The 17,168-nt window shown below is 37.1% G+C and overlaps 3 protein-coding genes across 3 annotated transcripts; all 3 read right to left on the bottom strand.

Annotated features, from left to right (window-relative positions):
• Positions 1 to 3,565: 3,565 nt before the first annotated feature.
• On the bottom strand, positions 3,566 to 4,746 carry LOC104223910 ((-)-isopiperitenol/(-)-carveol dehydrogenase, mitochondrial-like). The gene has a single exon (XM_009775442.2). It carries the CDS (start codon positions 4,658 to 4,660, stop codon positions 3,875 to 3,877), a length of 786 nt encoding a protein of 261 aa, XP_009773744.1. The 5' UTR covers positions 4,661 to 4,746; the 3' UTR covers positions 3,566 to 3,874.
• A 521-nt stretch (positions 4,747 to 5,267) lies between these two features.
• LOC104223909 (LRR receptor-like serine/threonine-protein kinase FEI 2) lies at positions 5,268 to 10,552 on the bottom strand. The gene is made up of 13 exons (XM_009775441.2): positions 10,373 to 10,552; positions 10,129 to 10,264; positions 9,949 to 10,020; positions 9,711 to 9,782; positions 9,537 to 9,608; positions 9,378 to 9,449; positions 9,219 to 9,290; positions 8,442 to 8,548; positions 8,118 to 8,291; positions 7,709 to 8,041; positions 6,294 to 6,545; positions 5,798 to 5,931; positions 5,268 to 5,656 (listed from the first exon to the last, which is right to left on the bottom strand). The coding sequence occupies exons 1-13, from the start codon at positions 10,452 to 10,454 to the stop codon at positions 5,429 to 5,431; spliced, it is 1,806 nt and encodes a 601-aa protein (XP_009773743.2). The 5' UTR covers positions 10,455 to 10,552; the 3' UTR covers positions 5,268 to 5,428.
• Positions 10,553 to 13,506: 2,954 nt separating this feature from the next.
• Positions 13,507 to 14,046, bottom strand: LOC104223916 (uncharacterized). The gene has a single exon (XM_009775448.1). It carries the CDS (start codon positions 14,044 to 14,046, stop codon positions 13,507 to 13,509), a length of 540 nt encoding a protein of 179 aa, XP_009773750.1.
• Between the last annotated feature and the right edge of the window lie 3,122 nt (positions 14,047 to 17,168).

Here is a 17,168-nt window from a genome sequence, read left to right on the forward strand (position 1 = left end):
GATAGTAATTGGTAATATCAGTTAGCCACACATTCCTAATTTGATATTTGTTCGTGATTACATGCAATAGCTATTCGTTAGATAAATTTATCTGACACTATAAGAAACTAAGAAACTCTATGATAACACTTTTGAAAATATGTTATTAACAATTTCTTTTAAAGAAAATCTTAAATAGCTAACATTTTCAATATTACCAAACCTAAATCTTAAAATTTTAATTAGCAATCTGAAAATAATCTTGAGCTCCTGAGTATGACTTCTATACAATTTACTTTAAGTTTTAGTCTCTTGTTATTTTGAAGTGGAAGACTTTTAATGTCACTTAGATTATTGTTGTTCCAGGTAAAATAATAATTTTTAAAATTATAAATTCTTGTGAAAATTAACTTACTCAACTTATATAATTTATCTTATTGTGATTATATTCCTACATATTAGGATTTCCTATATAGTTTAAATAGAAAAGATTTAATAGTCTAAACTTTGGTTAATTTCAACGTCCTGAATATGAGAAGTAACAATTAAATGATGATTTTGTCAAATGTGAAATTTATTATTAAATAATAAAAAGCTCGAACAATTTTGTATTGAAGTTTCATGCTTTTATAATAGTCTAAAGTAGTTGGAGAAGACAAAAAAAGAAAAGTAAAATGTTATTTTTCTATATATTAAGTAATTTCTAATTTTTGTCTCTCATTATTTATCACATACTATAATTAGAATTAAGTTGTTGTAAATACTAAATGAAGTAAAATAATTCTTAAAAGAAATTACTTATTTGATGTTAAAAATTGTTTTGTTCATCATGAATACATTAGAGTGTCATTACGATGTCACTTAATTGCGGAAACTATAAACGTCTACAACTTTTGTACTAACATACCAAATAATTAACTTTTTAAACATTTAGTTAAGGTAAAATTTTAATCAATTTTAAAGTCCTAAATTGTCCTAAATTTTAGGTATGTAGTTTAAATAAGGAAAGATTTAATAACCAGTTTTAATGAATTTTCATGTCCTAAATATTAAGAAATACTTAATTGACTATTTTTTAGTGTGAACTTTATTTTTAAAGGGTAAAAAAGGCGAACAATATTTCACTAAGGGCCTTCGTGTTTTAATATAATATAGATATAAATAGATATATCGGACTGTTTTTTTGAGCGTGGCTTTACGGTGTCATTTCCCCAAATATTGACAACATCAGAGAGCTTTTTGGTCCCAATGTGCATCTACCAAAAATAAAAGGAAGTCCTATATGTCGGTTGGTTTATTGAGCTCATTGTAAATGGAGACATCTCTATAACACTATCCATATATAACAGTCATTCACTATAAAAGCCTAATTTTTCTCAGAATCGATTTCTATGTTATATTTTACCTCTCTATAACAGCTTTCTACCGATAACAATAGCAGCCATCTTTATGACAATACGCTCTTTGTAAAATTACCCTTCTATAATAGCCATGTAAATTTTCTAATGTTATTATTAATAATAATCTAAATATTTTAATCTAATATTTAATAACTTTAATATAAAACTTATAATAGAAATATATATCTTAAAGATAACAGTACGTTCATGAAATATGCACATTATTATTATGTTTTTTTGAAGATCTTCAAATGATATATTTTTCATTAGAAAAATGCCAAAAGATACTTAAAAGATTCAATTGTTAAGCTCTTTGATTGCCTTCGAGGAAAAGCAATTGGATATTCTTTTGTTGAAAGTTTGGATGCAAATCTTCGCCTATTCAAGCATTATATCGCTAGTAAGAGACTAGAATCTATGAAACAAACTACAATTATAGAGTTCTTCCATTAATCTTGAAATATTTAGTTGTGTGCCTTAGAGTTTTAATTCATGAAATATTCATATCTTTTGAGATTTTGAATTTAAATATTTTTTACCTTTATATGTAATATTAAAAAAAGAAAAAAAATTAATGTTTGGATAATTTTTTTATATAACAGCCAAAATATATTCAAATGCCAAATGCTGTTATAGGTGTATAACAATCATTCAATATAAAAGCCAAAAAAATTCGAAACAAACGATGATGTTATAGAGAAGTTTGACTGTAGTATTATTTTTGAACAATAACTTCGGTCCATTTCATGAAGCTTTTAAATGCCATATTTTCTATTTGCCTTTTAAATTATTTGAAATATGGTCTCTCAAACTCATTAAATAATTATGCAAGTCCAGCTAGCCTTTATTAGTATTCCAAATGTCACTTCTTATTGGAACTTTTGTTTTGTTAAATCAACAAAGCTAGCTAGTTGAAAATCAAATAGGAGCAATAAGATATGCAGAACAACAAAAAAATTAAATGAAGGAAATTTGATGTGAGATTAGTTAGAAAATTTTGTTGAGTAAGATTTGGTACGCTCGTACTTATTTAGGCAACAATTGCTTTACTTGCATCTCAAGTTGCCAAAATTTTCTTTTATTTCAAAACTTTCGGAAATTTGAGATTCCTTTTTCTACACTAACCCTTACCGTGCTTCTCAAGTTACCATTTTGTTTCCTTAATTTCCGAAACCTAGAATTTTTGGAAACTTTGAGAATCCTATTTCTACACAAACTAGGCTTTCCTCAAAGTCTATAAAAGCGTTACACGGCTTGAACAACAGAAATTGAAGATGGTGAATCTACAAACTGCTGTAGAATATAGAGTTATAACAGACGATTCTATCATTTCCAAGGACGACGAAGTACAGCAACAACCCTTCTTCTTCTGATGAGACGTTTTTCATGATCCAAGTTCGGGTTCAACAATTCATTAAGTATCTGCCAGAGGAAGGGGATTCTATAATGGAGGCACCAGACTGTCCACTAACTGTCAAATCTTTCTATTTGCCGAGTGACGCTGTGATTCATGACGATGATAGCCGATATAGTGTTTGTCTTACACCAGTTTTAGGTATAAGGTACAAGGAGGAGATAAAGCTGTGTAATTTTTGATTATTTTTTAGTTTCAGCCAATATTTTTGTAGACTGTAATTAAGCCACATAATATGGTTTTTCATTACCTCGTATAGCAAGCTGGATGTAATTAATTACTCCTTTTAGGTATATCAATTTTCCAGTTCATCTTTATACATCTCTTCGATCATAAATTAGTGCCATACGAAGATTCTTTAAGTTCCAGATTTGCCAATTTATTATCTGTGCAATTACTTGAGTTATGACGATAAATCTTTTTCAAGCATAAACCACTAGCTAGGTTAATTAATTCTTTATGCTTACGAAGAATTATTAGTTTGATAGTTGTTTTTAATAGCTCAAACATGACAACTCCATTAAAACTACACTAGGCCCAAAAGAACAGACAACATATTTTAACAATATATGAATCAAACTGCGCGAATACTATGTATTATCTTTCCTGAAATATCTAATATACTAATCATGGGCATTTTCTCCCAAAAGGTTAAATGCTTGGTTTTCTATAGTTTTCGGACTTGTAGAGCACTTTTACACTTGCTTTTATATGCTTAATCAATTATTGTCCATCAGCCAATTCCTAGTCAATGAAGCTAAAAGATGAGGGATCAATCAAAGGTAGCAAAGGAGAATACCATAAGTTCACTTGGTGCAACATTATTGATTAACTAAACATGTGCAAATATTTCAACCCCCTCTATGCTTGTACTAAAAGACACTCCATGGACCATGCCACTACTTCTCGAATTGTAACTCTATATCTGCAGAATCATAAATGTACTCAAAACATTGGAATTTGGATAATTTTACATGACCACTCTAATTCAAAATGCACCTAAGAGAAGAGAGCTATATTATCTCCAGAAGACAAACAAAAGCTCCATTCAAATAAGAAAAATTCTTTGGTTCTCTCTGTTTCATAATGAACTATTTGGAGATGGAAGACAGAGCAAGCCACCATCCACCACCAAATCATGGCCACTCACAAATGCAGAATCATCTGAAGCTAGAAACAGAACTGCATCCGCCAAGTGCTTCACCGTTAGTGTAATTCCCTTCAAACTAGTCAAATTCCCATACATTTTCAGAACCTTCATTGATGTCTCCTGCTCCGCACTCAACATAATTGGCGTCATTACTGCAGATGGCGAAACACTATTCACCCTTATTCCATATTCACCTAATTGCCTTGAAGCTGATCTCATTAGTCCTAACACAGCGTGTTTCGACATTACATAATCCGTCCGCCATGGTCCTGCCCTGCTTGCCGCAATACTGGCTGTACAAATGATGCTCCCTCTAACGCGCTTCTCCACCATGGCTCGTGCCGCGTGCTTCACGCACGCTGCCATGCCTCGTGCGTTGACTCTTAACAAACGGTCGAATTCGGATAGATCAAGATCGAGTACCTTTTGACCGGAGTTACCAACGACTCCTGCGTTACTGAACATGATGTCGAGTTGACCATATTTCTGGACCGTCCAATCCACCATGGCTTTCACTTGAGTTTCATCACTGACGTCGCAGTGCACGTAGCTGCACCTCTGTAAAGGGATGGATTCCGCCAAAGCTCTGCCCTTTTCATCTTGGATGTCCGCGATGACAACGCGTGCGCCGTGATGGGCAAAAAGGCGTGCTGCTGCTTCCCCAATGCCGCTGGCACCACCCGTCACTATGGCCACTTTGCCTTCAAGCTTTTGCATTGTCACTGCAAATTTTTTCCTTTTTCTGCTTTATTTTTAGTGGTGTTTCTGGAGAATGGAAAATATCTTTCTAAAAGCTGGGTTATCTGGAGTAGGTGGTCTAATAATGTAGCCAACAGTTAGATGCCCCAGCCTCAAACTAGCCACCAATTGCAGGTAAGGTAAGGGGTCCGCAGTCAAGGTGGATTCAAGATTCGAGGCTTATGGATTTCTACCGTAATTTTAAATTAATATGTAATAATAACTGGGTTCACACTTAGATATTTACAAATATTTAGTGAATTTCTTAATATAAATACAGGGTCTATGCAAAAGTTACTGGATTCTCGGAAACCAGTATTCTATACTCTAGGTCCGCTCCTGTCCACGGTCACAATCCTAGTACACCTCTTAGTACACCTCTACTTATAATAATTGAGTGACATTTAGTACAACAAAAATGCTATCCAGTTGTTGTTGAGTGACGAGACTTATTTTCATCAATTCCTATTAAACAGCATTCTTTGGAGAAACCTGAATTCTTTTATAGGTGAAGCAATCCAGTAATCAATAAATAGATTAATATGCCATGGGTTACGACTTAACAGCAAGAATCTGAAGATATATCTACACAGAAAGGGCAAGAAATGCACAGGGAACATTAGTAAGAACGGCTACAGTGCTCCAAAAGTGAGGAGCATACAGTCTGTGCAATGGCAGATTACACATTTAAGCATCAGCCTGCAATGTGTTTTCTAAATATTTGATCACATAAAACTATTCAATACATCAGGAATAATCTGAATGAGACTCGTCGTAGAAATCACTAGGGCATGGTGACATGACCTCTTGCTCCAAATATTGCAGCACCTGTTGCATTGAAGGTCTATCATCTGGATTTGCATCAGTACATCTTGCAGCTATTTCCAGAATTGCTTCTACTGTCTCTACGTCTGCATCTGTGCACCTCTTATCTAGAATGTCTTCCAGTCTATTCTCCTTCAGCAAGGTATTCATCTGTACAGTACTCACATTGTGACATTATAAATATGTGGACTTAATAGGAGCTAAATACAGATAAGGCAAGTTCCATATAACTATAACTTAATCTAAAACCAAGGTCTTCTATGAAATTTTAAAAGTCGATGAGAAGCATACCCAGCCAACCACATTCAGGCCTCGATTCACGAAAGATGGATCTGTTGGCCTTTTCCCTGTCACAAGCTCTAAGAGGAGAACTCCAAAGCTATACACATCAGACTTCTCTGTGGCTCTTCCACTTTGCAAGTACTCTGGGTATATTACCAACAAGAAATCGTTTGTCAGACATTTCTGTAGAAGATGAGTAGAGGTTGAGAGGCTTTACAGGAGAGGGAAAGCCTTAAGAAACCAACACCACCACAACATATGGCAAGTGAAATTCACCAGAGGTTTCAAGAAAAGTAAAAAAGGAAACTGGTCCAAGAATGATAAACTTCTATCAGCATCCAACACAACACAAGCATAGCACAGTCCTTAAGCAAAATAGGTCAAGGCATTTTGTCCAAACAAAAAAAGAACCATCCAAATTACTTTACAGCTAACATATACATGATTATATATATGCATGTATCTATCATTATAGGTGCTTATTGAAATAAGTGAGTATGCATACCTGGTGCTAAATAACCAAAAGTACCAGCAACCACAGTTGTAACGTGAGCTTCCTCATCCACCAAAAGCTTGGCAAGTCCAAAGTCCGAAACACGAGGCTCTAGGTTTTCATCAAGGAGTATATTGCTTGATTTAATATCTCGATGAACTATTTTAGGAGAGCAGTCATGGTGTAGGTAGGCTACCCCTCTTGCAGAACCAAGAGCTATTTTCAAACGTGCATTCCAGTTCAACAAACGATCATCCACACGTTCTGCCAAAATGCATAAAAGATGCATGCAATGAATTGCCAAGAAAAGCAGATTGTTTAAACAACAGCAATACCATTTTCCTCCTCTCCGGATTCTTTTACTGTTGACTCTTTAGTTAAAGGAAAGAACTTGAGCGGTGTCTCACAGATAAGACATGTATCTCCAGAAAATACTGGGCAACTGATAAAGAATAAAATCTGAACCACTAATAACAAAGAATAAAATCCAATTCAAATATTGCCATGGCCAACGAGCTCAATTCAAGTGACTGCTCTCTGAACCAATGAATACCAGTCAGAAGTGCTCCAAGCAACTGAAAAGTTTAACTACTGACTTCAAAGGGTGTAAAAAATAAAGAAGTATAATATTTGTTGCTTTGCGTCTGCGGACACTACACTCAACAACAATGCACAGAGAAAAGGTCCCCCTTTTAATTGCCTTTATTGGGGCAAGTACATTTTTCAGCTCTTCCTCTTCATCGCACGTTCAACAGATGACTGAAAATAATGGCTACATTTGGGCCTAACCAAATAAAAGAGATGATGGTTCGGGCACATACAGAGGAGAAGCTCAGATGCTCCGGTAAGAAGGTGTGAGCGGCTGGCTTTGGAGGGCACGAGAAGAGGTAGAGGACGGCCTAAGAAGTATTGGGGAGAGGTGATCAGGCAGGACATGGCGAGGCTTCAGATTTCCGAGGACATGGCCTTTGATAGAAAGATGTGGAGGTCGAGTATTAAGGTTGTAGATTAGGAGGTAGTTGAGTCTTTCCCTACTTCGTACCTTAGTGAGGCTAGTTTGGTAGGGTTTTTGTCTAAGTCAGCTAGTGGCAATGTTGTGCCTTACTACTCTTTCGTTTTTCATAGTGCCGGGTCTATGTAATGGCTATCGCTTTTGCTTTGCATCTACTTTCTGGTTTACATGATGTTCTTTTTCTTATGGTTTATGTTGATAGTAATGATATTGTCTCTTTTCATCTTCTTGAACCGAGGATCTTTCGGAAACAGCCTCTCTACTCCTTCGGGGTAGGGGTGAGGTCTGGTACACACTATTCTCCCCAGACCCCACAAGTGGGATTTCGTTGGGTCGTTGTTGTTGTTGTATAAGCTAAGAAGAGGTGTAAAGACGAGGAAAGATTTCCACAAGTTTAAAAAAGCAGAAAACATACCATGTAGGAAATTGTCCAAGCTTCCCATGACCAAGTAATCATAGATGAGAAGCCTTGCAGTAGGAAGCCTGCAGTAACCTCGGAGGTTAACCAGATTAATGTGTTTGATGCTACCCAAGATTTCCAGCTCTCTCTCAAAGACTTGATCAGAGCCTTCACGACTCCGGTCTATTCTTTTAACAGCAAATGTTCCACAATCATTCATAACCATCCGATACACAGTACCAAACCCTCCTGCCCCAACAACATCTTCCTCATCAAGGGATTCAATCTTCTCTATTAGCTCACATGAAGGATAAGGAAGATCACCATGGAAAGTAATAAGCTTGGCACCTGAAGACTTCGCAAATTAAGACAAAAGTATGGAGAAGGAAAAAGCAAATTTTAATTGTACTATTCACCCTCTTACTTGGCTCTTTGTAAACTTGTTTCTTGACTTCTGTGTATTTTTTCGCTGCCCTTTCCTTCTTAGACAACAACCAAACCCAGAGAAAAATAAAGAGCACTATGAGTACGAAACCCAATGTAGATATTGCACCAATAACTGCTGCTCTAACATAGTGAGAGGATCGCTTAGTAGGGACTGCACAGAAACCACATTAATTTTGCAATAAATCAGACTTTCTACTGAGAAGTAAAGGAGAAGAAGCAGAATCCACTCAGTTCAGGAAAGGTAAGTTCCAAAGCCAGTGAACATCTAAAATGAAGTAGCAATAAAGCAGCAAATAACAACCTGCAGCCTCATCACTTTCAGCATGAGGCAATACTACAGGGAATCCCATTGATGTTCTGCAAGGCTTGACGACTTGTTGGCCACAGAGATCTAAGTTGCCAATAAACCTAAGCATAAGCATTATCCTCATCAGAATAGTCTTCTATAAGATAGCCATTAATGGCAGAATTAAACAGTGAAAATGTCATTCATCTCCTAAGATTATAAAGAATAAAAGTAAACGGCAATCCAGTTCACGAGACTCCAATTAAACAGTTGTTTCCGGAAACAAGCTTGTGTTGGTGATTCTAATTCGCTGATCTTTCGACGGGTACTCTTCTTAGTTTATAATTACTAGATATCATTGTAACACCGCCACAAACCTAACCAATGTAGTAACCAACATTTACTACAATGTACCTGGTGAGCAAGTACCTGATTCATCTAGTAATTTATTTCTTAAAATGTGATTGTGGTGCCAAGTAGATGGTGAAAAATTATCTTCACTTCTATACATATTATAGGAAGCAACAACAACAACAACCACCCAGTAGAATCTCACAAGTGGGGCATGGGGAGGGTAGGATATACGCAGGCCTTACCCCTACCCAGAGGGGTAGAAAGGCTGTTTATGAGAGATCCTAAGCTATATTATAGGAAGCAGTATTCAAGATATATTTTGTACTCTCTGAGTTTTGAAACATCTATCTAAATTTATTTGCAGCCTAAAAGAAAAATATTTGAACTCATCAGGCGATATCAAATGTGGGATTAAATTCCAAAGGTATGAGGACTTACGACTTGTTCCCGAAAGTGCTCAGAACTCCAACATCAGGAATCTCACCCGAGAAGAAATTGGTTGACAAGTTGCTAAATTGATTTGCAATTTTAATACATTAGTGTAAAGGCATTAACTTGCTGAGTTAAGAAATTATGATGAAAGGGAATTGGACTTACAGATGATGAAGGTGTCTGAGACGTCCAAGAGAAGAAGGTATGGCACCCCTAAGTGAATTGCTCGATAAGTCTCTAATAAAGATTAAAAGGCAGCAATCAATAAAACAACCTAATCAAACATATAATCAAATGATGAATTAAAACACTTTTAAACCTTACAATATGGTTAGCATTGAAAGATTTCCAATATCTGATGGTATGCCTCCTTGAAGATAGTTTGCCCTGAGGTATCTGTATGCATAAACAATGCCTAGCTTATGACAACTTCATCAAGAAACACGGGAATCTCCAAGAAAATATGTTATTACTCAGTTATAAGAAACTCCAACTTACATAGCTCTGAGTTCAGAGCAATTGCCAATCTCATTAGGAATCACACCATGCAGACTGTTTTCGTGAAGTGCCCTGGTTTTAGGGAAAGAACACATTTTTACCAAAGTAACCACAAGAGATAAACTTCAACTTTATCTAGAATTAGCAAGAGTCCACACAAAGAAACAATGCACTAACATAGATAAGTTTTGTTGCATTGCCCCCAATAAGTGGAAAGGAGAAAGGCTACGGGACTTACAATCTCTGCAGTCTGGTGAGTTTTCCTATGCTGGGAGCTATAATTCCTCCGAGTTGCATATAAGGTAAGTTGCTGAAAAATCCAAAAATAAAAATAAACAGCTGTAATGAATCCAAGCAACCAAAGCAAAACGAGTGAAGAAAGCGCTGATAGTGGAAATAAAAAGAGAAGTGGGCATACATAGATTGAACTCTTTGGTCATTGGGGTGACAAGAAATGCCAGTCCACCCACAAGGTGACTCATCTGAATAATTCCAATTGCTCAAAACATTTTTGGTGTCATTCAAAACGGTTCTCATTTCCAACAAAGAAAAACCTAAAAGGAAACAGAGAACAAGAATCAAAGTTATGACCTTTATAGCTCAAGAACAACATACAATGAGGAAAAAAACCTAATATAATGCCCACAAGCTAATAACCTTACCATCTGGGGTGAGCGAAAGAGAGCTTTTACTGAAAATGGTCGTCGCAAATAGAGCAAAAAAGATCAAAATCCGCAGACCCATTTTGATTTCTTGATTAAAAATGCAGATTTGAGCTTAGTTTTTGACTTCGGAAGAGTAGTCTAATAGTCCCTGAGTTCAGGACTAAGTGTCAACTGTATAGTGGAGTAGTAGCAAGTTTACCAATCAAGACAGATCTTGAAAGAGTAAAGCTATAATGTAAAAAATGGTGGGGTTAGGGTAGAAGTAATTAAGATGATTAAAGTTCTTACAAATGGAAAATCCATAATAATGAAATGTCAAGCACGAAGTGAGAAAGACGAGGGTGGGGTGGGGTGGGGTGTATTTTGAAAAGGAGAAGACTTTACTTTGAAAGTAGTATAGAAAGTTGTGTAATAGAAGAGAGAGAGCCGTTGTTCAGACAGCAGTAGAGTTCAAATTGTGGACTACGCTCTCGTGAGTTAAATTTTGTGTACTCGCTAGATATATATTGCTGGATGCGTGTAAAATTATGTTAAAGGAGGAGTGTGTGTAAGTGACAGCTACAAATGTGCGAATGGGGAAATCTTTTTGTTGGAAAAAGGACAAATCTTTGCACTGCCCGAGTCGAGACTGAGCAAAAATTTGAACATTTGATGACCGATGTTTGGAGTACTCACATTTGCACATCAATTGTTCAAATGTATCACCAACCCTTTTTAGTGGGACCTTCTTAAATGGGTGTGTTAGAATGTACGTAACTCATTTTGGAAAGAACAATTAACTCTGATAGCCGTCATCTAACCGCTTAAACTAAAAATAGCAGATAAATATATATTATATGAGATAATAACAATAATCAGTAAAATTATACTACTGGGTCTGGTGAGGATAGTGTGTACGCAGACCTTACCTCTACCCCGAAGGAGTAGAGAGGCTATTTCTGAAAGACCCTCGGCTCAAGAAAATAAAAAGACAAAAGAAGACAATATTAGTATCAGCAAAGAAATCATATGAAAAACAGGAACAACATGAAATTCAGAAGAAAGATGCAAAGAAAAAGCGATAGCTAGTAAATAGTTCATGCACTAAAAAGTGAAATAGTAAGACACAACATTGTCACTAACTATCTTATACAAAAACCCTACCAGACTAGTCTCGCAATGGTACAAAGTAAGGAAAGACTCAAACTACCTCCTACCCTACAACCCTAATACTCGACCTCCACATCTCCCTATCCAGTGTCATGTCCTCGGAAATCTGAAGCCTCGTCATATCCTGCCCGATCACCTCTCCCCAATATTTCTTAGGCCGCCATCTACCTCTTCTCGTGCCCTCCACAACTAGCTGCTCACATCTCCTTACCGACGCATCTGGGCTTCTCCTCTAAACATGCCCGAATCATCTGAGTCTCGCTTCCCGCATCTTGTCATCAATGGGAGCCACATGCACCTTCTCCCGAATACAAACCAACACTCAGCCCCATATATCATGGCCGGTCTAACAACCGCTTTATAGAACTTACCTTTGAGTAACGGTGGCACTCTCTTATCACACAAGACTCCAGATGTCAACCTCCACTTCATCCATCCTACACTAATACGATGTGTAACATCCTCATCGATCTCCCCTCCCCTCTGGATAACCGATCCAAGGTACTTGAAGCTACCTCTACTTGGGATGACCTGTGATTCAAGCCTCACATCCACGTCCACTTCCCCGGCTCAGTGTTGAACTTACACTCCAGGTACTCCGTCTTCGTCCTGCTCAACTTGAAACCCTTAAACTCAAGAGCAAGTCTCCAAACCTCCAACCTATCATTAACACCGGCTCGCGACTCATCAATCAGAACTATGTCATCGGCGAATAGCATGCACCATGACACCTCCCTTTAAATATGGTGTGTTAACGCGTCCATCACCAGGGCGAACAAAAACGGACTGAGGGGCAGAACCTTGGTGTAATCCCATTTCAACCAGAAAATGATCAAAATCGCCTCCTACTGTCCTAACTCGAGTCTTTGCCCCAGCATACATGCCCTTAATCGCCATAATGTAAGGAACCGACACACATTTCTCCTCTAAGCATCTCTAGAGAACTTCTCTAGGAACCTTGTCATACGCTTTCTCTAGGTCAATAAACACCATGTGCAGATCCTTCATTCTCTCTATATACAGTTCCACCAACCGCCTAACAAGGTGTATAGCTTCCCCAGTTGAACGACCTGGTATGAACCCGAACTGGTTAGCAGATACAGACATTGTCATCCTCAACCTCGCTTCAACTACCATCTCTCACACTTTCATGGTATGACTCAGTAATTTGATACCCCTATAATTGTTACAACTCTGGATATCACCTTTATTTTTATACAATGCAACTATCGTATTCCACCTCCACTCAACTAGCATATCCTTCTCCTTAAAAATAACATTAAACAACCTAGTCAGCCACTCCAAACCTGCTCTCCCCACACACTTCTAAAATTCCACCGAAATCTCGTCTGGTCCGATCGCTCTACCCCTACTCATCTTATGCATAGCTTTCACGAACTCCCCAACCTTGATACGCCTGCAGTACCTAGAGTCACGGTGACTCTCGGAATGCTCCAATTTGCCTAGCGCAATATCCCGTTCCCCTTCTTCGTTCAGGAGTTTCTGAAAGTAAGTCTGCCATCTCCTCTTAATCTGGGTATCTTCCATCAATACTCTACCATCTTCGTCCTTGATGCATCTCACTTGGTCCAAATCCCGATCCTTCATCTCTCTCAACTTGGCCAGCCGAAATAACTTTTTCTCCCCGCCTTTCCCCCCAATTCCTCATACATACGACCATACGCCGCGGTCTTAGCCTCCGTGACCGCCAGCTTAGATTCCTTCCTGGCTACCTTATACCTCTCTATGCACTCTCGCCTCTCCTCCTCACCTATGCTCCCCACTAACTTCAGGTACGCCGCCTTATTAGCTTCCACTTTACCTTGGACCATTTCATTCCATCACCAATCTCCTTTGTGCCTACCAGAAATGCCCGTCGTGACCTCTAACACTTCTCTCGGAGCCTCCCTTATACAGTTTGCTGTCACTGACCACCTAGTGCTCGCGTCTTCACTACTCCTCCAAGATCCCATAGTCGACAACTACCCCTTCAGCTCTTGGGCTTTATCCCTAGTTAAGGCTCCCCACCTGATTCTTGGTCTTCCTCGAGCAGACCTTTTCCTTCTCTTTAACATAAAACCCACGTCCATTACCAAGAGTCTATGCTGTGTCGCGAGTTTCTCACCCGGAATCACCTTGCAATCCTTACACAGCCTTGACCTCCTGAGGAGGAGATAATCAATCTGAGACTTCGCCATCACATTTTGAAAAGTAACCAAATGCTCATCCCTCTTTGGAAAGCTAGAGTTCGCAATCACCAACCTAAAAACCTTAGCGAAGTCCAACAGCGAGGTACCTCCTCTGTTCCTCTCCCCAGAACCGAAGCCTCTATGCACTCCGCCATAACCACCAGAGATCAACCCAATATGACCATGTAGCTTCTCAGCAGGCGGAACATGGCGCACAATTTCATCTAAACCCTCCCAGAAACGCCGTTTAACCTCCTCATTTAGGCCCGCATGCGGCGCATAGGCGCTAACGACATTTAAGGTATACTCTCGAACCACCAACTTAATAGTCATTCAATCTATCATTCACTCGTCTAACCTCAACCACAGAATCTCTAAGTTCCCTTTCCACCAAGATACTCACTCCATTCTTACCTCTCTGGACTCTTGAGTACCAAAGTTTATACCCGTCTGCGTCCTTCACCCTCGACCCTACCCACCTTGTCTCCTAGACACAAGCTATATTGACCCTCCTCTTCTGGAGGATCTTCGCCAACTCTATAGATTTACCCGTCAATGTACCTACGTTCCATGACTCAATTCTCAACCTATAGACAACCTTGTTCCCTTTACCTCTATTGCCTCCTGTCCTGTCCCACCCCTAACCCCGCGGCCCTACCCCACGCCCCACTCCACGCTCCTCCTGAGGACATGACCTCACTCGACTATCCTAAACCACAACTACTATACCTACGACAGATTAAAAGGGATCACTAGCACACACAAGGCAACAAACCAAACTAGGAAAAAACAAGTTGCAACTACAGGAACACTAATACGGTGAATAACTAATACGAAGTAAGATGACAACAATTTATTTAACTAACACAACAATGATAAACAGAAAAACGGGAGGTACCAACACCCGCTAGTAGAACCTCGGAATATGCATAATTTATATACTCATAATTTATAATATATGCATAATTTATAATACATGCATAATTTATATATTATATATATAACTGTATATAATTAATGTATAATCTATATATATAACTAGAAAAAGTAAACAGTAAATATAGCTTGCTATTTGTGTAAAGTTCTCTTTTCGAAAATGAAAATACGAGTTGAAAATATGAAGAAAAAAAAATGAAAAGAAATTGAACTGCGTAAATCTGATAATTTATGTGCGAAATATTTATAGAGTTTAATTGAGGCCATCTCCAACCCTTATTTTCTCCTCCAACATAGAGTAAAATTACTCCAACCATTACTTCATTTTTTACTCCAAAAAAGAATATTCCATTTTATATTCTTCTCTCTCTTCAATATTATATTATTATCTATTATTTAAATTTTATTTTCTTATTTCTGTTAAAGAAATTCTATCTTTTTTTTTCTTTTTTACATATTCATCACATATAATTTAGTGAAAAATTATTTTATACCGTGAATTTTTAAATAATATACTCCAATTTGTAAGCAAATATTGTAGATTATATATATTAACAGATAATCCAAATAAAAGTGAAATCATTGAGATACAAGATAATTAAATACATATTACATTAATAACGATTTTGGTGTATCTGGAAACGACATAGGCCCCTACTTTGTTATTATGCTATTTACCGTAGTTTTAATTTTTATATATTTTAATTTAATATATTTTCAATTTTAATATATATCTAATTTTGATGTATTTTCAATTTTAGCAACATCTAATATTTTATATTCGTACCTTTCAATTTTAGCAACATCTATATTTTATATTTGCACCATTTATTTTTTGAGATGATTATATATTTTTTGTACAGTTATAACTTATAACAAAATTAACTTATAATTTTATACAAAAATAATAAACGCACGAAAATTAATTTATCAAAATTATATGTTAAAGTTAAAATGTAAAATTAATATTATAAAGATATTACATAAACATAATTAGATATATATAAATTTAAAAAGTTAAATAATAAAAATAATAATAAAGCAAAGATGAATAGTAATAAAGGGGATGAATAGTGTCACTCCAAATTCGGAGCAACACTATTCATCTCCCATTTTGCAGCCAAAAATGAGGAAGCATTGGAGGCACATTTTGGCAAAAACTGTCTGCATTTTTTGAGAAATGCAGTAGCGTTGGAGATGCTCTTATAAAAATAAAAAAGCAAATAAACTACGTCATTAATTTTATGTGTGAAATATTTGTAGAGTTTAGCTGATTGAATCCAAGATAGGAGTGGCAGAGCCTGGGGTGGATCCATTCCTTTAGGATAGGGTGACATGACACCTACTAAGATAATAAAATTATCATATGTTATGATATCCTAGGCGAATCTCGCATCGACAAAATACAAGAGAGATGTTGGATATGTAAATAGACATGTTTTAGACTTTAGTGATGCATTTTAAAGTCGTGCAGGCCTAGGTCCAAAGCGGATAATATCACTAGTGGGATAGGCTGTTACATATGGTTTCGGAGTTGAATCTTCCTCAGTACGATGAGGGAAAAACCTCAGCAAGGACACTGAGTCCCGAGGGGGGTGAATGTGATGCCCATAACGGAGAGTGGGTCAAGAAAGACTGGCAAGCTTTTAGGCTAGCAAGTTTCTGAAGAAGGGGTGCATATGTCACCTTAGGCAAATCCCATATCGAAATGAGAGATGAAAATGAAGAGTTTTATAAGGCATGACACAAGTTCACTTGATATGCGCATTCAGGGCTTGAGGTGGCGTAGTCTAAAAAGATAAATCTGTGCGGGTCTAGGCCCAAAGTGGACAATACGTGTCATTGGTTTGGGTCGTGACAAATATGGTATCAGAGCCACTCTGCGTGCAACCTTGAGTGGTGGTGAAACAAACCTTAGCGAGAACGTTCAATCCCTAGGTTGTTACTGTATGTGTCACGACCCAAAATCTACTAAGGATCGTGATGGCGCCGGACACCGCTGTCAGGCAAACCAACCAAAATACTTAATTAAATTCTCGTTTTAATAATTTTGAAAATCGGTAATTTTTATAAACATGATTGTAGTTCAATGGAATGAAGGAGGTAAGAAATTTTTTCTTTTATAGAAAATTTCCAAATTCCTTTTCATCGTTTATACAAATATTCTCAAACCGGGAAGAGGCAATAACAACTTCAATAAGTTTCAAGGCAAGCAATACAAGCATGCGCAAATCATGCCGAGGTCATACGGCCCGATCCAACAATATTTATACTTTGCACTGCCAGAGGGTCGAATGGCACGAACCATAGATGCATCTATTTAATCTGCCAAGGCATTCAGCCCGTTCCAGAATTTAAACACTGTGAGCACGTGATTTTTGCCTTACGAAAACTACTCCAAAATAAAATCAAAAAATAAAATAAATTTCTTTTACTGTGTAATTTTTGAATTTGCGTGGTGTTAAATATTTGTGTTATGACCATAAATGTTTACTTTGTCATAAATAAAATGAAAAATA

The sequence above is a fragment of the Nicotiana sylvestris genome, chromosome 3 (genome assembly GCF_000393655.2).
Source record: "Nicotiana sylvestris chromosome 3, ASM39365v2, whole genome shotgun sequence".
NCBI lineage: Eukaryota > Viridiplantae > Streptophyta > Magnoliopsida > Solanales > Solanaceae > Nicotiana > Nicotiana sylvestris.

Coding starts and splice junctions, on each gene's coding strand:
- LOC104223910 (XM_009775442.2), bottom strand. CDS start 4,660: ATGCAAAAGCTTGAAGGCAAAGTGGCCATAGTGACGGGTGGTGCCAGC.
- LOC104223909 (XM_009775441.2), bottom strand. CDS start 10,454: ATGGGTCTGCGGATTTTGATCTTTTTTGCTCTATTTGCGACGACCATT. Junction 9,609..9,710: donor TGCTCTGAACTCAGAGCTAT/GTAAGTTGGAGT, acceptor TTATGCATACAG/ATACCTCAGGGCAAACTATC. Junction 5,932..6,293: donor TTTTGGTTATTTAGCACCAG/GTATGCATACTC, acceptor TAATATACCCAG/AGTACTTGCAAAGTGGAAGA.
- LOC104223916 (XM_009775448.1), bottom strand. CDS start 14,046: ATGACTATTAAGTTGGTGGTTCGAGAGTATACCTTAAATGTCGTTAGC.